We start from the raw sequence: 22,175 nt of genomic DNA, 5'->3' as shown, positions 1-22,175 counted from the left end.
AGTACTTTGGGACTTGATTTTTTTTTAAGAAAAAGAAAATTTAATATTCCTTTTATAGTCAAATTAATTGTAAATGGCAATACAGTATTCAGTTTTGCCATGACCTGTCAGAATGTTGCGCAAAGCAGCAGTATTGTTTCCATTTCAAGATGGGCACAATATCTGTATGTTTGGAGTGCAAATGGAAGTAAAAGAGTCCCCCGGGGGTGTGTTTTCAGCGGGAACAGGTGGTGGGGAGAGGGTGGAAGAATAGGCCTTGCCAGGGCTCTGGGATGGAAAGGCCGGAGGGAGAACCAAACAGCACCCAAAGGCTGTGTGTCCCTCTTCAGATTGCATGTCCCAAAATAGCTTCCTCCTCGAATCCCATCTCCTATATCTCACCTCCCCATGACAATAGTTTCGGGTTAAAGGTGGCGCTAGAAGTAATACCCAAAACTCGATAGAATAAAATGGAAGTTAAATGTAACTTGTGAAGTTCAAAAGCTCAAAATGTGTTGTTAGATTTGACCTGAAAGGGAGGACAATCCGTTGGGAAAAGTTAGTTAATTCCAGAGGACGAATTTTAAGAAGTTGCATTTGTTCCTGACTTGCATCAGGTTGGAATAGGAGGAAAGGGATCGAGGATGAGTTTGTCTGCTCCACCTCCTTTGTCTGAAGAGCCACTCCTTCACAATCCTGGCACTTGGTACTCTACCAGGTGCACCGTTATTGCAAATGTAAAGTAGGTGTCAGTGGACATGGGCTCCACACCTGGGCCTGAAGTTGCATATCAGCTTGTGGACCAACATGTGTTATTTCATGCACTTTGTGCCCATGCATTTTCTATGTGACCTGTCACAAATGGCATTTTGTTGACATTTCGTCAATCATACACAATTTCCCTGGCATACATTTGTCACTGCCAAAGCTATTTGTGAATTGGGCCCAATTAGAGGATAAAAAGGCAGAAGAAGTTTCGTAGTAACTGGACCTCAGGAGGCCAGTGGCAAAAAAAGGCAAGCACGAGTTTCAGTGACATCACAGTCATTTCGTCTAAGGCTTTAGTTAATGAAACCTTAGATGAACGGAGCGGACCTGTGCTACAGTGTATTTACATTTTAGGATGGACTAAGGGGTGTAGAGGCGAGGACAGCAGGGGCTAGAGGAGAATGTTCAAGCAGCTAATCATCCATTTTTAGAACAGCAACAGGAAACCATGATAAGCACTACCATTACACAGTACTGTAGCAGGCGCATGCCTCTTCACCCTCTGTGACCCACCCAATTTGTCTTTACTGGCCTGCTACATTTTTTAACTCTCACATTGGTAACCCTGATTCCAAACTGAAGTACACTCATTGGGAGTCCTTGGTTTCTGTGGGCGGGGCCTAGTGTTGGGAGGCGGAGAAAGAGGCGCCGGTGCAGTGTCTCCGGCCTCCTGCTGTTTTGTTTGGAGGACTCCCTCTCGGACGTCCATCAGTCCCGATGGTGTCCCCCAGAAAGGAAGCCGATCAGGCTATCTCCACCACCAAACTATTTTGGCAGCCTCACGGATCCAGTGGCTCAGAGGGAAAAAGCCGTGCCTCACTATGCATCTGTACTGGAGCAGGGCCATACACGCGTGGCCACGCAGTGTCTGATCTTCCCACACTATCCCACTGCATTCAACTTCCCTAAACAAGCCTCTCCTGACTTTACCAATCCAGACAGTTTCAGTGTTGACAAATCTCAGTTGTTCATGACAAGGGCTTTGAAATGGGATGTTATGAATGTTCAATTCAATCAGAGCTCAACTATACACAGGAATAATTGAGCACGTCTCAAGCCATAGGTTCCAGTTAACACAATGTACATAGATCTGCCACTAAACAGCACTCTCTGTGCAACTACGTATCAACGTTCTACCATTGCATTTACACCCTCTTAAGGCAAATTTCGAGATAACATGCATTAAAATCCAGGATAATACTGACCGCCCTTTTTGCTTTCTTTTCCACACATACCACCCTAATGCAGTACTTCTATGTCTGCTCGTGATTCCCCCAGGCCCCCATGCACACTTCATTACCCCCCCTCCCCCCGCTAAATCTGGTCTGCATAACCAGGTATTGGCACCATACGGACCCACAGGACACACCTCGGCACCAGAAGACCACTATGGTGATAACTAGAGCACTACACATGAATTCTACTTGACATTGTTACCATCCTTAGGTAAATTCAATTCGGGGTTATAATAACCATTTGAAAATACAGAAGAATACATGTAATCATAGATAAGAGTAGGCACATCCATTTACTCTCTCCATTATGTCTAAATCCCCTCTTAGTACCTACACCCTACATGTTCTCCCAGTGTATCATTGAAGAGTCTGATCAATTACTTCCCTGAATCACATCCATTTATTTTCTGGTTAGTGATTTAATGAACTTGATACTCATTCTATGACAATGACAATGTTGCTCTAAACATTTCACACTCTTTGTTTCCTTATCGTGGACTTCCTGTTCTGGGACTTGTCTATGCATTATATGTGCTCGCCTTTTTTTGTTATTGTGTCCCCCCTGGAAATGGGTATGTCTGTACATTATATCCCCATCTCAGTTCCTACCCAGTGTATATGTATTGACATTCTTAATCAACTCCTCTGGATTGTCTCCAATATGTCTTTGTGCACAACGTTGCAGCGGCGAAACGTCTGCGCGTATTGATGTTGCGGGATTGGTGGGGCATGCAATGTGAACCCTAGAAAGCTCCCTCTCTGCTTCGGTAAGCCTATAATATTTAGTGAACTACAGAGACAGTGCAAAGTCTATTGTTCATGGAAGATACGTTCGTTCATTAGCGAGAGTAATGATTCATTTCTGCTGTCAGTGTGTCTTAGTACATCAGTGATTTAGACTATGGCGGTGCTTGAAAATAATCCCAGCTTCGTATGATTAGCTCAGAGCATCTCTTTTCAATCAGTTATGCCACTCTACGAGCTGTTTTGTGCCATATCATGATTCTTCATTAGGGCAGACTAGTCATTTAACCCCTTACGTGCCAGACTATTAAGCAAGTCCATGCAAAAAGGACGAGCATACTCGTCCTTGGAAAAAGAGCGGTGTCTGCAAGTACTATGATACTAGGTTTCACTCCTGAATAGACTATGTTAACTGGGTTTCTTGTAGAAACAATATCAGAGGAAAGCAAGCATACTTGCTGGGCCTGATTTACAAAAGTGTTTTACGATGACACAATCCCATTGAAAAATGTGTTGTATATCAGGTCCTCTGCCTCCAAAGACAGAAGCTTAGACTGGCAGGTGTCTTGTGGTGGCCAATGGCCAATGGGGCATTATGAGATGGATGTGTAGAGGAGTGGGAAGCCCCCTACTCCCTTGTTTCTCTGCTCCATAACCTTGTACTTCCCCCCATGATTGTAAAGCGCTCTGTTGTTTCCTGAAGCTAGGTCCAAGCTCAATAAATACAATAATAATAATAATAATAATAATAATAATAATAATAACAATAATAGTAATAATAATAATAATAATAATTATTATTATTATTATTATTATTATTATTATTACTATTATTGTTATTAGTACTTTTTCAGCATATTCTTGTGGGGGAAAGTGCAAAATCAATGTCCATTTCCTCTATATTTTGTGTTGACTAAATAATCAAATTAAAAGTCATCATCCCCAGTCTCGGGTCGTACTGTTTTCATCAGGTCATTTTGTTCCTCGTGTCCTCCAAGAAGTTTGAGATGACGTATCATGTTTGCGGGACTCATTGTAAGAATTGCGTTATTTTCATTTGTGCATCCATAATTCTCACTTTAGGGCCCCTTAGCCCGCCTAGGAGGGCAGGGAAATCCAAGGGGCTGCAATACACCCTTTTGTCTATAGATTCCCCAGGCGGTTTCTTGTACCCGCAATGAAAATTCACTGGCCAAGTTCCAACCAGAAGAAGCTGTCTTTCCATTAGTCAGCCTGGTTGCCCTTATTGAAATCCATGCAACCCAAAATTGAAAATCAGGCACTGAGAATAAAACCTGTGGGTGCATGCATATGCTTGCAAGCTCAGAATATGTGTTCTGTTGAATTTAAAATACTGATTTTCACCAATCAAGTGGACAAACTCATCACAGAAAAGCAGCCAGCTTCCTTCCAAAGTCTGGTGGGAATCATTTTTTGCCATGGGTGAAAACGTTTTTGCACTTCGAGAAATTGTAAGTGACTATAGATCAAATTGTGGGACTCCTGTAAGTCCCTTCCATTACTGGATCATCACACACTTTCCATATATTTCTTTTTTGGGGAGTGGCGGGGGGATTCGTTGAACTCCACCAAAGTTATGAGCATCTGAAAAAATACATTTCTGGTCGGGAGCCAACGCCACCATGCCGAGAGACTTCCTAACTCCGCCTCCATATCACCATAATTTCACTTTTGCCTCAAAATATCATACATAATAAATCATGTAGTCACCTAACAATTACAACCATTATTTTCCCAAATCCATGACTATACAGGGCTATCACCTCCTTCCATAGAACCAATACAATGTTCCTCATTTCTTTTCTGCACATTAAAATAAGCCTAGCATCTCTTTACATCATCAACTACATGTCAGTGTCGTGAGGGGTTGGCAGAAATGTGCAAATGCCTAAAAACAACATTCCATCACTTCCTGCCTAGAGGCAACATTTCATCACTTCCTGCTTGAATAAGGCATGCCCTTGCCGATTTGTATTCTTTGCACGCTATTTGGCGTGGGTTGCACAGTTCCACTGCATTGCATGCTAAATGTATGTCCTTGTATTCAGGCCTGGATGCTATTGATACCAGCCTACTCTCTGGAGCCATGAGAGTCGGTGCTGATTGGGCAATCAGCCACACAGGTCTGGAAATCAGCATAATATAGAAGCTACAGTACTATTGTGCATGCACGGCTTTCTAGATAATCATCAAAGTAGCATTGATTGCATACTGCGACTCAGCACTGCAGCAGGTGTTGCCTACTGCGGTAAGACGTTAATACACCTGCAGGCTTTTTTTCACTGCTTTTTTTGCCGAAAATGTTCGATGGAATAACTAATTGAGAAATATAGGTGGTGGGTGGGTAAGAGCATATAAGGGCTATGGGGTGTGTGCTATAGGGACTACAAAATAGGGAAGGGAGATTGGGGGACCCCCCAAATATATACAAACAAATGCGATGAGTGTTTTCAGCTGAAAATCTTCGGCAAAAAAACGCAAAAAAAAGCCTGGCGATCTAAGAACATAGATGTCCTATGCCGGAACTCCACCGGGTTTGGGTGTATAATCAAATGCAATCAATAAAATAAATAAATAACAGCCTACTGCATTCCACTGTGGCATCTGCAGTGATCATCTAACACCTGCCGTGGCAGCCATTTTAGGATGCATGGTTATTCTGAGACCAAACGTAGTGTACTTCATAGCTTTTGTCTGTATTTTAAATATGCAACTCTTTCGGGTTCGTTGCTTGAAATAGCGGCAAAACAACGACATCCGAGAAATCAAAGTCTGCAGCATGTCTCTGCATGTCTCACGTGGCAGAAGCAGTATGTTGCCTAGCAACTTGCAGGACACTTTCGTTACCCGCGGAAAAAGTGAGAGGCAAGCCCTGCTGCACTTATTTTTACAGGTGCCCGCGTCCCGTAGGTCTACTGCACGCAGGTGAGCTGCATGTTGCTTGGGGCACAGTATATAAGTAGAGACTGTGCACACTTTGGCTCCGATTAATGGAATTCTTTGCACGCCTCAATGTGACTTTGCACTGCTGAAAAGTGACTTTGCACTGCGGACACAAACCCTGATAAATGGAGCTGTGCAAAGTGCATTTTTGCAGTGCAAAGTCATGTTGTGCTGCACAAATAACTTTCTATTGACCTTGCGCTCACTTTGCCCAGCAAAAATACACTTTGCACAGTTCCATGAATCAGGGTTTGTGTCGGCAGTGAAAGTCACTTTTCAGCAGTGCAGAGTCACTTTGAACCGTGCAAATGTTCCATGAATCGGACCCTTCCTCAGCACAACACAGTGAAGCAGCCGTAAATAATGGGGCCGGCTGGGTAAACAGTGGTGTTTGATATCACTCATCCCAACTGTGCTAAGAGCGTTCTAGTGTACGTATGAGCTAATGATCAACTTTAGTACTAATTGCCATGTCATATCATTAGGAAGACAAGAGAGCCTTCGCTATGAATATAGCAATGACAAGGTGTGAGCGAGCGGTCACTGTGGCTGCGCACGACGTAACTCAATGCAATCTAAGATCATTCACCTTACCCCTATTCTCCTACTCTGGTGCTCTTCCCTGCTACTCCTGCACTTGTAATGATAATGATGTGTTATTTATACAGCGTCTTAATCCAAAGCGCTCTACAGAGCACATATTTACATACAATATTACCCAACCGAAATTGGTACTCATTTATCGACCTCAGAAGGATGAAAGGCTCAGTTGTCCTTGCCGGGATTCGAACCTGCGACCTGCAGATCACACTCAGATGGAAACAGTGAGCGCTCAACTCGCTGAGCTATCTTACGGGCGTTATCTCGTATGCGTTAGTCCTCTCTGTTCAGCGCTGCATGGGCCCCCAGCTGGGTTTGCGCTTAATAAAGGCCATCCATACATATATGCAGATCCTTACTGTGTAAGGGGCATCAGACCGCTGCATCCCCTAGCAACAGCACACGCGTTGCTGTTTTGAGTCAGGACAGATATGTGCACGCTCTTGTGGCTTGATATGCCCCACCCAGAGATCAGACACGAGGACAATGTGAAGCAAGGTATTCCCGTGCTAAGAGCCCAAAGCAGGCTCTGCTAGGGAGTGAAGTGATACCAGGCTCGGACTGGGGAATAAAATTGTCTCGGGCACCAAAGAAAACGCGGCCCACAGTTGCAAATGGGAATTGATTACTTTTGTGACAGACTGTTTGAATAGTGCCCAAGGGGGAGTATTTTGATAAAATGTGATGCAAATTGTGTATTTTAAAAAATATGTATTCATCAACACAGGTCAAAACTACTAGCCGCATAGCGAAGTAATTCAACAAACTGGCCCATATTGGCCAAAAACGTGGCCCACTTTGACCCAAAAAACTGGCCCACACCGCGATTTGGTGCCTTTGATTTGGGCATTGCCCTATTGTCCTATAGGCTAGTCCGAGCCTGAGTGATACTGAAACCCTAACAAGGGAGGTAAACTGAAGCGCAAGCCAGGAGCATGCAAACATGTGGCGTGCACCGGACTGCAGGTGCATTCGATTTGGAAAGGAACACTTTTGAGTCTGTTCAGAATGTGAATTGGGTGTCCTGGAATCCACACACTCACTCCCTCACTCATTCACTTGCAGTAGAACAGCTACAGGCAACCATATTCTAGAAGCCTCAATCCCCAAAGGCTTGTGCTTTCTTTCATGTCAGTGAGAAAACACCTTAAATTACGTGGGTGTGACAATACATAGACATGAATCTGCCTGCAAACAGCAGAATGGTGGTGTCGATTCACATCAAAGGGAAGTGCATGGCATGGGGCAGTTGTTTCAGCTGTTTCCTCTAAACCTGGACTCCCTTGTTGGAAGCCAAGTGCAGGGGAAGCTCAGTGATAACAGCAGTCTGCACAGATCCCAGGCAATGTATCTAAACTCCATGTAGATATGTTTGTGCCTGACACCAATTTTACTGTTGTTTTTACATTTACTACTCAGAAGCTGACAGGGAAATATGCGAATAAACACTTTCAGAGGCAGGCTATTTAAAGCTGTGACTTCAAGCATGCCAGAGTGTGACAGGTATTCTGGGTCCAGAGCCTGCTCGGCCTACAGACTTAAGCTACACCTCACTGATGAGGCCCAAAAAGGCTGAAGCACACCCGAGTTTGCTTTTGGTTTCGCCCTGAAGAAATGTGAACAATCTCTTGGTTCTGTCTCTTGGTTCTCTTCCTATCCCTGTGTCCGAGGTCAGGAATCTGGGAATAATCCTCCCATCTTCTCTTTCTATGAAAGACCAAGTGTTTTCTGTATGCAAGGCAGGCCACTTCCACCTCAAAGTTTTAAAGAAGATGCTCCCGCTGCTACTGGCTACTCTTCATCCTCCGGTGATTGCAGCCTTGGTGCTGAGCAGACTTGATTACTGTAACGCGTTATATCTCGCTCAGCCCAAGGGCATGATCCAACGGCTTCAACACCTACATAATCTTGCTGTCTGGGTGTCCACTGCGTCCCTCCAGACCACCGTTCTTCGCCTGCCAAGCCATTACAGAAGGGGAAAGACCATATGCAAATCAGGCTTGGCCCAACCCCAAAGGCCAGACGTGGGTCCCGTGCCTGCTGGGCCTAGAGACCCAAGCTACTCCTCACTGATGAGCCCCAACAAGGGTGAAACATGTTTGGGGATGCTTGTGGTCTCGTGCAGAAGGGATGTGGCCTAGCAGTTCGGGCTGGACTGCCCCATTTGGGGTGGGGCCAAGCCTGATTTGCATATGGTCGTTCCCTTCTGTAATGGCTTGGCAGGCGAAGAACGGTGGTCTGGAGGGTTGCCCAGAGCATTGCCAGTGGTTAAGATTAATTCTAAACCTTCCAGCCATCACCTCTTTGTTTTTGCTTTGTCACCCCGAGTGGGACGGGTATGCCCAGACGTGGGTGTCGTGCCTGCTGGGCCTAGAGACCCAAGCTACTCCTCACTGATGAGCCCCAACAAGGGCGAAACATGTTTGGGGATGCTTGTGGTCTCATGCAGAAGGGATGTGACCTAGCAGTTTGGGCTGGACTGCCCCTTTTGGGGTGGGACCAAGCCTGATTTGCATATGGTCTTTCCCCTTCTGTAATGGTTTGACAGGCAAAGTACGATGGTCTGGAGGGTTGCCCCGAGCAATGCCAGTGGTTAAGATTCAGTCTAAACCTTCCAGCCATCACCTCTTTGTTTTTGCTAACCGGTATGGAGGCAGAGTGGCCTTGATCTTCCCTAACTGGATCCCTGCCACTGTCATTCCTACTCGGTCCTACTTCTCCTTTGAATGCATTGTATGCAGGTTCAGCATTTCTGCAACCCTTTCGTTGACTCTCGCCACCATCTACAGGACCCCTAGTCTGGTCGCTCTCTTCCTCTCTTAGTGGTCTGACGCCAGCTCTTCACTTCTTGCCTCTGCCTCCAAACTTCTCCTCCTCAGTGACTTAAATATCCAACTTGACTCGTCTGAGTTGGCTACTGGACTCTTCTGCATCCTCCATTCCTACCTCTGGCCCAATGCACTCTGCCGGACATACCTAGGATTCTCTCATATCTGCATATATTCCTATCTCCAAATTTCTCACTACTCCTCTCTCCTGGTCTGACCATTCCCTCCTGTCTTCTCATCTGGATCTCTTATGTCCCCCTGCTAAGACTCTGCCGGCACTGCCTGTCTCCTACTCCACCATTCGACCGATGAAGCGAGTGTCAGTTGCTGCCTGTGCTACCACCTTCTTCCCCCGCCAACTCCCACACTGGCTCTGCCCTGGAAATCTTCAACTTTCTATCACCAACACCCTGGATATCCTTGCCCCTGTCATGAAGATCCAAATGAAGCCTGCCTCCAAGCGCAAAACCTGGTATGACACTGATCTATCACCAACATCCTCAATATCCTTGCCCCGTCATAAAGATCCAAATGAAGGCTGCCTCCAAGCACAACACCTGGCATAACTCTGAGCTAGCCTCTCTAAAATGCAAGCCCAGAGTGGCTGAGTGGAAATGGAGGGCATCAGATGCATCCTTTGACAAACTAGCCTGTCGCCTGCTCCAAAGGCAATACAGACTCTCGATTCGCTCAAAGAAGAGGGCTCACTTCCAAACCCACATCTCTGGGGGCCACTAACAACTCTGGTGAACAGTTTAAAATCTTCAAGGATCTCGCCAATCCTTCGGCAGTCTCCACATATCCTTTGTTATCCCTGACCCTCTGTACTTCTCTTGCCTCCCACTTCCTTTCCAAAAACCAAGACATTCTGGCCTCACTCTGTTCTACACACCTAGCCCCCCGCCATGCCTCCTGCCTCTTCTGACTCCCCTCCCCCCTTCCCTACCTCTCTCCTCCTTCTCTCCCATAGCACCGTATGAGGGTTTTAGACTAGTCTTCTTTATGAAAGTCTCTTCCAAACAGGTGCTCCCCTGCTCCTCCAGAACTACCAAAGACAACATTGCCTCCCTTGCACCTTCCCTGGCTGATTTCTGTAACCACTCATTTTCCACTTCCCTCTACCCCTCAAGCACTCCCTTGAGATTCCCCTCCTTAGAAAGCCCCCTCTGTACCCTTCATGTCCTGGTATCGCCCTATCTCTATTACCCCATACCTGGGAAAACTCCTGGAGAAGCTTGCCTTCTCCCAACTGACCCAACATACCGAATCTGTCAGCTATCTCCATGACCACCAGTATGCCTTTGGAGTTGCCAGAGGCACGGAAACTGCTCTACTGAACACCTGTGATGACTTGCTCTCTAATCTTGACTCCAACTCTCCTTCAGTTCTTATCCTCCTGGATCTTTCCTCTGCATTCAATATGGTCAATCATGCCACCCTGACAAATCATCTCTGTGTAAACTTTAGAATCACAGGCCTGGGACTGGACCGGTTGACCTCCTTCCTCTCCAACTGACCATCCCAGGTTCAACTGGGCCCTTTTCTCTCCTCTATCACACTCTCCACATGCGGCTTCCCTTAAAGCTCTATCCTCTCACTGTGGGGTTTCAACATCTACCTTGCCCCCTTGGCCCACTTGATTTCTTCCTTCTCTCCTCATTTCCAGTGTTATGCAGACAACATGCAGTTCTCCTGTAAGCTTCCCTCCCCTTCCTCCTCTCTCATCCCTGACTATGTGACTGCCATACAGTCATTGTGCACTGCCAATGATCTCTGTTTTAAAGCCTTTGAGACTGATATCCTTTTCATGGGGAGCCCAGCTCCCACCCACTTGTGAGGCAAATATACCCTGGTGTCATCTTTGATTCCTCTCTCTCGTTCTCTCCTCGCATTGTGCAATTTGCCAAGAAGACCACTATAAACTGTGCCTCCTCAGAGGTATTCTCCCTTTCCTCACCTTCCCCCAGAAACTCAATGTCTCCAGAGCACTGGTCCTCTGCGGGCTTGACTACTGTAACAGTCCCTTCCTCAATCTTCCTTCATCCTCCCTTTGTCCCCTTCAACTAATCCAGAATAGGACCCCAAAACCTATTCTTGCCCTCAAGCCAAGGGACCGCATCTCTCCAGCCCTAATATCTCTTTTCTGGCTCCTAGTTGCTGCTAGGATCACATTCACGACCCTCTGCACCATCCTCACGGCTTTCTGGGGCCTGAGACCCCAATACATCAAACTCCCTGTCCCCAAATACCTCCCTGCTCGAGCCCTTCGGTCTTCTAGCTCCAACTCTCTGCGAGTCAGATGCTTCTCTAAGCGAAGGTTTGTGGGAGGGGGAGTAGATGGCTATGCTCCGCAGGAGCCTCCCTCTAGAATGGTCTTCCTGCCCGTCTCAGACTTGAGCCGGATCTCCTTAAGTTCTGGAAGCTCCTCAAGACACTCCTTTTCTCCTCCTTCTTCACTTCACCCCCCCCCCTGCTAACACCTTCTTGTGCCTTGGTGACGGGGTGCTTGGCTCCCTCTGGGTACTACAGGGATCCAGGCCCCCCCTGCCCAGTCCACCACACACGTTTTCCTGCACTTACCTGCATTCCCTGGCACTTTTCCTCTGGCCTCCCCTAAGCAATTGCACTTCACCCCTCACCCTTTTCGCTTGACACTATATTACTTTGTTTTTGCGCAGACCGGCACTTACCCCCTTCCCCCACTCTCGCACTTCCCGTACTGCACTTGCATAATCTGACTGTCACAAGGCCTAGTAGGACCGTTATTATATCTTTCTCCCTTGTTCCCCATGCTCCCCACCCTTTTTGTCTTGTGGTGCCTGGAAACCATTTGGTGTTCAGGCTCCTCAAAAATATCCAATAAATAAATAAATAAACAAATCAATAAATAAATACATACATACATTAAATACATAGATACCTGCATTTCCAATTGCAATCACACATGGGCACTGATAGTCAATGACACAATTCCACATAAAGTTGATAGAAAAGAATAGGATGGCATAGTTTGACTGGGAACTGGAGTGCGCACCTCGCCATCCTCTTTTTTCTGTTTCCAACAGCGTGGAGTTCCGGGCTCCAGAGGCAGCAGCACTGGAGTTACTGTGCCCCACTTTAGAGAACCATATTCATGGTTTTCTCCCCTCCCCTGAATTTGGGAAAGACTTGTGTATTAGGAAGGGTGTCAGTTCCTGGTCACCTGATTGGGAATATGAGACAACTACCGCTACCAGAATCCATAGAGACTATTAGAGCTACTAATTGGAACCACCTGCATACCACCACAGCCTCCCAGATGAATGTTTGTGACAGGAAAGTGCTAGGAGGAGAACAAAAACAGAGCAACAGAACAGCAGAATGGGTCAAACCCTGTTAATACTTTTTTTATTGTTTTGGGATTCAACCCTGTTGATACGTACTAAGTTGTTTTTTGGATCTAACCCAGTTATTTTTTATCAGGCATAATTTGACTGGGAACTGGAGTGCGCGCTTCGCCATCCTCTTTTTTCTGTTTCCTACAGTGTGGAGTTCCGGGCTCAAGAGGCAGCAGCACTGGGGTTACTGTGCCCCACTTTAGAGAACCATGCTAATGGTTTTCTCCCCTCCCCCAAATATGGGAAAGACCTGTGTATTAGGGGGGGTGTCAGTTCCTGGTCACCTGATTGGAAACATGAGACAACTACCGCTACCAGAATCCCTAGAGACTATTAGAGCTACTAATTGGAACCACCTGCATACCAGCACAGCCTCCCAGATTAATGTTTGTGACAGAAAAGCGCTAGGAGGAGAACAAAAACAGAGCAACAGAACAGCAGAAGGGATCCAACCCTGTTAAAACTTTTTTATTGTTTTGGGATTGAATCCTGTTAATACGTACTAAGTTGTTTTTGGGATGTAACACAGTTATTTTTTGTCAGGTGTAATTTGACTGGGAACTGGAGTGCGGACATCTCCATCCTAGAAGCCTGCAAGTTTAATTCCCTTGTATTTTATTGATCAACCGGTTATGGGATTTTTCAGAAAATTTACTTCACAATAATTGTACATAATACATGCACAGAACACAAGCATTTACATCCATAGTGAGACTTGTCGATAAAATCCCTCTTCCCTCTAATGGCTCAAAACATAGAAACCTAGCTACCTTTCAGTTAGTTTTAGGGACTGCATGCAAGGGTATTCCTCACTGGGGATTTGGCCAACAGTGGAGTACTGCAACCTGTAACTTGGTAATGTGGACAGCACCATAAACGAATTACATCTTTATTTGCTCGAAATACACCAGTTTGTGCCATATTGTGGGCATCAAGGATTGATATGTACAACTCTTTCTAGATTTTGCCCATTAGAGTGTCCGTCTCTTTCACTATGAACCTTTGCCGGCCACTTTCTCGCCAAGGCCCGATTACTTGAATTCTGAACATTATGATGGTGTTAAATTGCATTTTTACCTTTACTAAAGTCCAGTGCTGCTAAATTGCAAATGTGAATATTGCACATGGTGGTTGTAAATACACCATGTGTGGTGTCACTTGTTAAGTGCCACTTTTTTATATGTAGTGAATAGACATCAACATCCCATTTAAATAAACATTAGAAACCCAATAGTTTGGGCTGTATTATAGGCATGGTAAAGGCATTTGCCATTGCCTGCCATCTCTTACCCAGGTACTCACAGTATTTGCCAGCTGTTACTATCCTATAGCCAGGTAGTACAGCATCCTCATGGCAGTACTTGACAATACTGTGCCTACCATGGCATACATTCAACATATGTAAAGTATAGCCCCACATGTGCTAGCAGCATATGCCAAGCGCAGCTTGATATGCCTAGGTAGGGCCATCATATGTATTTTATAGTGACTCTATCTGCCTTATAGCAGGAAGGTGCTGCCAACCTATGGCACGTGCAGTCACACAAGTCCCTAAAAAGATATATATTGCATGCCTGTCAGTTGCCAATTGTAAGGTATAGAAATGGAGGCGTGATTATCATGTACAAAGTGCCCTTTCAAATACCACACTAATGTCAGCATATGCCTGGTGTAGTCAATACTTGTTAATGTATAACCCTTCAAGTAAATGTGCTGCCATCATAAGCCGAGCAAATCCTCAAAAGACTCAATGAGACCATGCAAACATACATTCTGCTTCATTTGATTTCGGTAACAGCTGCTTGCCTGGTAGGTAACTAGACCTAGTTACAGCCTCACAGACGCTGCCATGTAGAGGCATAGAAGGCACTTGGGCAAACCACATGTTTCTCTCATTAGTCGTCAACAAAAACATAATCCAGCAGAACGAAATTATCCACAGAGAGAAACCATCGTGACACTGGACCTAGAGCCTGATTTACAAAAGCGTTTTTGAATGGGAAAGTGAAAGGAGAGTGCCTGCTTAGGGCTGATCTGAGTCGTGAAAGCTATCAAGATCGTCGAGACTGTCTCTTTCCGTCAGGCATCACAATCTGTGGCCTTTATTTAACTTAATAAAGAAGAGCTGCTATGCACTGACCAGGGTTTATCCTCGCCCTATATACCCACTTTTCCTTCGAGCGCCAGGTTTTGCCAGGCAAGCAGGCATGTCATGGCCCCTGCTTCACACTCTCACTGTTTCAAGTGCAAACTGTCCCTCACAACTGCCTCTGTGTTTTACAGTCACCCGTGTAATTGGCATGCCACGGTGCCAGACGAGTATATCAACAATGGGCCCGATTCATGGATTATTTGCCCAGTTCAAAATCAATTTGCACTACTGAAAAATGTTGTTGCACTGCCTACACAAACCCTGATTCATGGAACCGTGCAAAGTGTATTTTTGCAGTGCAAATTCCGGGCAAAGCCAGCACAGAGTCATTTTTGCAGTTCAAAACTGCAAATACCTGAGATGGATCCTCACTGCATTCTATGAAGTAAATGAAAAATACAGTTTTAGGCTAGGGGGATGATACTTACCTCCTAGTCATGGATAGAGTCGCTACTGTTTGTCATGACCCTTATAAGAGCCAGTCAGAATTTTATGGCATGGGCACAGAAGCACCTATTATGCATTATTCAAGGCCATGCTGACACTCGGCGAAGTATGCACAATAGTTGTACAATAAAAATGATAAAAGGTCGAGGCATTTGATCAATAAGTAGACTTGAGAATATCTCCCATCCTGACCCTCTCCCAGATTGCTCTGGAAGTTGTGGCCTCTCTAGTGAGCACCAAATACGGGGGCGTCGACCATGACTTCTTTCATAAGCCCTTTAGCCCACCTCATCAAGGTAGGAGAAGGCACTGGAACAAAGGTTTCACGCAAGAAAAGAAAAAAATCTCCAAAAGAAATTCTCAAATTATCCGTCAGCGTCTCATCATGTTTTAATCACTGTGCAACTCATACTCTGGGATTATTAGGAAAGGTGGAAATAAGCAGTTGTATTCTGTTTACACAGGTGAAAGGCAACACCTGCAGTAGTAAACACTCTACGTGTCAGACCCAGAGCTCAGATGGCTGAGACGCGCTAGAAAGCCAAGAAACACATCAAAGTGACCAGCTTGGTTGATACCGACTTCAAAGAGAGATCCATTTTCTCAGGCCACTTTACCAACAAGGATAAAACTGAATCAACCTCAAATGTCTCACCCCTAAATGATACTCATGGCACTTAGGGGTGGGATGAGTGCCTAGCCGGACTCCTTTTAGATGTCTACATATCAATTGATGCTATCTCACTATCAAACCATCAACAAAGTCGCGATGGACTGAAATACCTGACCAATGTAAGTTTACTGTATAGTAAGAAGACCTTTGTCCAAGTTTAGCCAGACACTTCACTTCCTGCTCTAAAGCTGCAGATAAGGGTTCGTATTCTATTTAGAACACCACCTAAACCCAGCCATTTCAGGCAGAGTTGTAGGACCGGAGGATGCTCGGTGTCCGCTATTTGTGGATGAGGGAAGCTGACTGTAAAATGCATGCAGCTGCCCAGCCAGCTCCAAAACTAGTCATGCCATGAGTATCAGATGGTTGGTCAGTAGCAATGGATGGCATTCTCATGCAGGAGTCCAGGGAGAGATGGCAGAAGCGTTGTGCAATCTATCGTTAACTCCAGTGCAATTGGGTTCCACGCTTCAGAGGGGAAACAGGGTGTGGTTAACCTTATTGTCCAACATCCCTAGGGTGATAGGGGTGGCCTCTGCACTATCGATGAAATCATCAATAAGTACCATGTCCTGGATAATAGGTAACAAGTAGGGGATAACCGGACCACCCAGATGTGCTACCATTAATCCTCTTGCAACAAGCTCCGAGACAACATCCTAGTTCCCTCAAAGGAAATTGTTCATCCCCTCTTCCAGGCCACCCACATGGTCACCTGAAGCCACCTGTCACTGACCGTTCCATAAACATCATAGTCCTTGGGTCACTGGGCTGCATATCTAGATAGCCAGAGACCCTGCTACATTCAAAAGGGCACCTCATCGTTTCCACCTTTCTAATAAAACAAGGATGCCCCACATCGTCCATCCTCTCACCCCCTCTCCCTCTCTGGACACCTCCGGCAAAGCTTTGATGCCTGCAGCCACTAAAACACCAGAGCTCGCAGCCCTTGAAGACCATCCATCTATGTTCTTCCTGCACTAACATAGTTAATTCAATGTATAGAATGCACTCGCTGTCAACCAAGGAAGTATTATCCCTCAATACATCGTTTTGCATCCAGGTTGCGGATACGAGATTGTGTTGAATGCATTCATATTATGCTACATTGGCATTTGTTGCAAATGAATTTCCGCTTTACAAGTTGAAATAGAAAAGAATATGAAGGTATCAAGTTATTATTAGAAATGTGCCACACGTGTAGCTATCACAATGAAATACTAAATCCAGCTGCTATTTGCCTCTAATGTGATAAGGCAAATAATCAGAAGGACATGTTGTTGATACATTAGAGTGGTTCAAGAGAAAGCGTGGCTCGATCACCTATTGAGTATTTATGTGCTTAGTTCTATGCAGTATTTCAGCATTGCACTAAAGTAGGTGATATCTTTAATGTATAATGCTTTCTGTGGCAGCCACAGACATGGGCGCTCTTAGGGTTCCATGTGTTAAATTCGCGGCAAAAATGGCCGTGGACACAAAATATCGCAGCAAAAAGGCAGTGGTTTTGCCGCCGCAATCCATGTAAAGGATGAAGGGGACACCCCTGCAACGCCCAGACCCATTGTACCATTTAAAGGGTGCGGGGGACACCCCAGCAACCCCTGCTCCCCTTAATTGGTGTAATGGGGTTCACCTTTAACGGGTCAAACCACAGCATTTTTGCCGCAGTTTTCTTGTACAGACGACATTTTTGCCCCGATGTTATCACTGCATACCGCTCTTAGGCACAGCCTGCTCTGTAGTGTTTTTTGACATCGCTGTAATATCTTGATTATGGTTAGGAGTGTCAGGGTTTCCTGGCTACAAGAAAGATGTACCGGCCCTTTTTCACAGAGCGTTTTCCAAGGGGGGGGGTTGCCATTATAAAACACTTCTGTGAATCAGGCCTATAGCCTCGGCCCAGATGTGAAGTTAAACGAAGGAACTTGCGGTTGATTCACGAGCAAATGGGAAGATGATCGTGAGCATCTTGCACCCGCCACCTTATTCATGATGCAAAAGCGATTCACAAAGATTTGCCCTCTGCCTTGGCAAAGATGCATTAAGCTGCTATTCCACCTGCATCAGGTTTAGGCCTGGAAACTCAGGTAAAAGGGAGGAAGGTGCATGTCTGAGATAGTCATCCTTGTCCCCTCATTTGCTTCTTTGCAAATCTGTGTGAATCAGGCCATGCTCAAGATTAACATAAAACTATAAGAGCTGCAGGCAGCGGTGGACTGCGAGACAAAAGAGGCCCTGGAAATAATTTTGATAGGGCGCCGCATATTATGAATTTTCAACGAGCCCAAGCTTTCTCCTATGAGAACATTTGGAAATGAAATAGGCCTCCACACAAAAGAGGCCAAGGGCGAAGAGGCCTACCAGGAAATCTCTGAGTTCCCTATTGCCAATGCACCCCTGCCTGTAAAAGAGGGATATGACTATGGGCCTCATTACACGGACGGCGGTAAGGGTTAACGGTCACCGTTAATGGTACCGGTGACCATTAACCCTTACCGACTGATTACGAGGTCCCTTTGCGGGTTGGAGACTTTAACGCCTGCTTTTTTCAGGCGTTAAAAACCAACCCGCAAAGGCACCAGGGAGCTAATTACGGTACCGCAATTTGCGGTGCCGTAATTGGCACCTTCCCCATTCCCATTATGCCCTATGGGGCAAAAATGGGAATGGGGAAGGGCAATGGGGGAAAGGGGGAATTACCGCCCCGCCAACCTTGGAATAGGGCGGTAATTCCCCTTTCCTCCAAGGCGGTGCCAGTATTTTACCGGCATGGACCAAGGTGCTAATAGCACCTTCGTCCACCGCAGTCCGTGTAATGAGGCCCTATCAAATTTAACTTGTAAAATACGCAGAAATAAGCAACTGGAACTGTTAATGAGCCTTCCACTTTGTAGGAAAATTGAGCGCAAGACTGTATGGAAAGTATCACTCACTGAGCAACACCGTCCCATCGGGAAATTGTGCCTATGTTGGATCTTGAGAGATAGCTCTGTAATGTGCCAGCCCGTATATTATATTTATGGCCATGAGGACCAGGAAGGGCATTCACCCAGAAAGCGTTGGTAGATATTCTAGCTCAAATGCAAGACAGTAAGCAGCTGTAATGGCCCCTGTGTCTATGTTGTTTGGTGTTGGGGCCGAGGATGGGCACAACGACGCAATGGTTAGGGAACTCATACATCTCGTGCTATTCATCGCCCGAAAACCTATATTGCTCCACTGGAAATACGAGTGCACACCAACTGAAACCACTGGGCCACTCTAGCTAGACTCTGTTCACTTGAAAGCAGCTGTTTCATGCAAGTGGCCGACACCCCACTTGCTAGAACATTCGGAGAACTGCGTGACTTGTTTATTTTATATATCTGACCGGTGTGTTAGATTTGCTCTACCATCTGATTTGCCGAAAACCTGCATTTCTTTGTCTGAGGGGCAACTTGCTCTGCACATCACTTACTCCGTCTTATGGATATTAATATAATAGACCTATCCAAGCCGAATCTGTAGAAAAAAACGAATGCAAAAATAAAGTAGGAGAAAACGCTGAATTCTTTTCACCGAAAATTGTAGGTACTTTAGTATATGTATGGTAAATAATAGGTGGGGGGTTGGGGAAAGGGTATAAATTAGGGTGAGGGGGGTTAAGGGAGGAGCGGGGGTACTCCCCCGCATTATTTTTTAAAAAAAGGTTAAAACGGCAAAAAGTAATTTTCGCTTTTTGGGCATACAAATTAGGTTGTTTCTCCATTCGTTTTTTTTCTCCAAAATGTTCACGGATATCCATCCAAGCACAATGAGCTTCATTACAAGGTTGGAGGTAGCCTTGCCAGTAAAACCGGCAAAGGCTACCTCCAAACTTGCAACACGGTCCGGCACCCACGAATGGGCAATTACTGAGGTATTCTGGCCCCGCCAGACCCGGTAATTGCCCTTTCGCGGGTGCCGGAGCCGGTAGATCCCCATTCCCATTTAAGCCCCATAGGGCCCAATGGGAATGGGGAGGCCTGTAGCACCGGCACGGTTGATTGCCATGCCGGTGCTACAGGCTTGCTGTGCTTGCGGGTACCTTTCATTCCGCCAGGGCAGACCGTGAGCACAACTTGGAGTTTGCCGGTCCGGATACAACGGTACCGGTAAGCTTAAAGCACATGCTTTCACTGTTTATTGTTCGCACTACCTTGGTGAGGGTTTTGTTGTGTCTATGCTTGTGTCTTATGCGTCTGTCTGCTGCAGGGTGCTTTGCTTCTGCTGACTGCACCCTGTTGTTGTTGAAACTTTCTTTAATGAAAAGATTAAAATAAAATAAAAACAGTAAGCGGCTGCCTAGTGTCTGTGCCTAGTGGACACGGTGGAACATTTGACATGGGATCCCTGAGAAATGTCCAGCATGTTTTTGCCACATAGAAGAACATTAAAACCTTGCCTTTTGCGTTAGGCCATTCCTTTAGACCTTCAACGTAATGGCTGTGGACGCTTTGGTGCTGCCTTTTGGCTCTTGTCCATTTTTAAACCTGGGTTTGAGACGTCCCCACTCGGGCACTTAGAGACCTCGTAGGTTCTTTGCTACCATAAAAGCTTTATTGAAATAGTGGAAAGTAAACTGCATTTGGAGGGTGCTCCAGTCTTTATAACCATGTTACTCCTTTAACACTGTGAAAATGGCATTCATTCGTTTCCCCAAAAGCGCGGTGGGAAGATGCACGTGTCATTACAACAAATTGCATTGCCCAGCGTTCAGCAACATATATCTTTGCAATTAGGGATTGTATGTTCATGGTTATATGTTGTAGAACAGTGTATTACATTCAGAGGAATGTCGTGCCAATATGTAAACCCTTCTTTTTTAATATTTTGTTGTAGGCGGCACCTGTGTGGTGAACCCGACTGACCTCTTCTGCTCTGTCCCTGGCCGCCTATCTCTTCTGAGTTCCACTTCGAAGTACAAAGTGACAATTGCAGAGGTGAAGCGGCGACTTTCCCCCCCAGAATGTCTCAACGCCTCCCTGTTAGGGGGCATTCTGAGAAGGTGAGCTATTATTACCCTTGCAAATTCACATCTCTTGCATGTTATAGGAAATGCACCTGGCTCGCGCAATTCCGCCACACTCCAAGGTGAAGCCTGACTTTCGCAGTAGTTTGTTTTTACTTTATTTTTGGAAACTAGGCCAGCTGGAACCACTTTAAAAGTGACCTGCACATATTTGCTGATGTCCCCTCGAAATGTCATCCTGTCACCAGTCATCAGTAGGCACCACCCATCCATCCCCAAGCATATGGTGAAAAGACCATCCTTGGGATGTTGGTATCCCACACTCCTAGCAACAGTCCCTGGGTACATGGGGAACATCCTATTTTACACGGGTGGCTGCACAACACGAAAAATGGGGGTTCAATATCTAGCAATAAAACAAAATATGTTTATATTGTGAGCAAATTTTACAGAAAAAAAATATCTTTTTCAAGTCTGATGCTTATCCATGACAAAGGTAGGAATACTATATTTCATGTGTAAGCACTGGACTACAAATAGAAGCATTCTGTGTTTTTATTTCTTCTAAGAAGCTCCCCCACTCTAGGAACAGTAAAAATATATTTTGTGTGCCAGCTTCCACATGCAAAACATATGCATTGCAGTTATGTAGCATGTGGAGGAATGGAACATAGGCCCTGCAGCCCTGTGGGGCCCTACCCTGGCTCCTAAACATAGGGGGCACGGTTAATTCAAAACTCAAGCTGATACAATTTCCAGGGGTTCAACGAGGTGGGCTTTTTACCAAAGGTTATAGGTATATGTTCCTACATGGTTCGACCTCAAGCCTGTATAAAGACAGGCCAGAAGAAACTTGGGACAGTCGATGGTTGGTGTTTGAAGAGGTATTAGCCAATTCGACCTAAAACAATTGACCTAATAACCAATTTGATCGAATTTTGCATGGGTAATTTGGCCTTCGGGGCAATTTGGTTGCATGTATTGCAAAATACCAACCGTGGAGAGCAGGGGTTGTGGGAGTGTCCCCGCCCCCCATGTTCGATATTTTGCAAGTTTGGGGGTGCGTGGGTGTCCCCTGCTTCCTTAAAATTGGAGGCGGGAGACAAAAAAAAAAACGCATGTGCATTTAAATTGGGACCCGAGCAAATTAATTTTCAGACAGTTTGCCGCGATTTAAAGAAATTCGGTAAAACATACCCAAACCGTTGAAGAGACAGAAGTTACTCAGGCTTATTAGAACAAGGAATTGTAGCAGGATAATATAGGTTAGAGTAGAATTTAGTGATAGTAGGGCCTAGGTGAAGTTAGGGAATTACGTTGCATTGCTTTCGGGGGAAGGGGTTTAAGAGACACCTAATTAATGGGTGGATGTGAATTCTGTGTCCAGGGGAAACATTTGCCACATTCATTTTATA

General features: G+C 45.6%; 1 protein-coding gene across 1 annotated transcript in view; it reads left to right on the top strand.

Annotated features, from left to right (window-relative positions):
* The window catches only part of TFAP2D (transcription factor AP-2 delta), a 102,988-nt gene that overhangs the window by 57,047 nt on the left and 23,766 nt on the right, over positions 1-22,175 (top strand). The window contains exon 4 of the mRNA XM_069605761.1: positions 20,631-20,796. Within this exon, the coding sequence (XP_069461862.1) occupies positions 20,631-20,796 (166 nt within the window). The remainder of the gene's footprint in view (positions 1-20,630; positions 20,797-22,175) is intronic.

The sequence above is a fragment of the Ambystoma mexicanum genome, chromosome 4p (genome assembly GCF_040938575.1).
Source record: "Ambystoma mexicanum isolate Mex_15411 chromosome 4p, UKY_AmexF1_1, whole genome shotgun sequence".
NCBI classification, from domain to species: Eukaryota; Metazoa; Chordata; class Amphibia; order Caudata; family Ambystomatidae; genus Ambystoma; species Ambystoma mexicanum.
The sequence above is the reverse complement of the archived record's forward strand: the minus strand, read 5'-3'. Positions and strand labels throughout refer to the sequence as shown.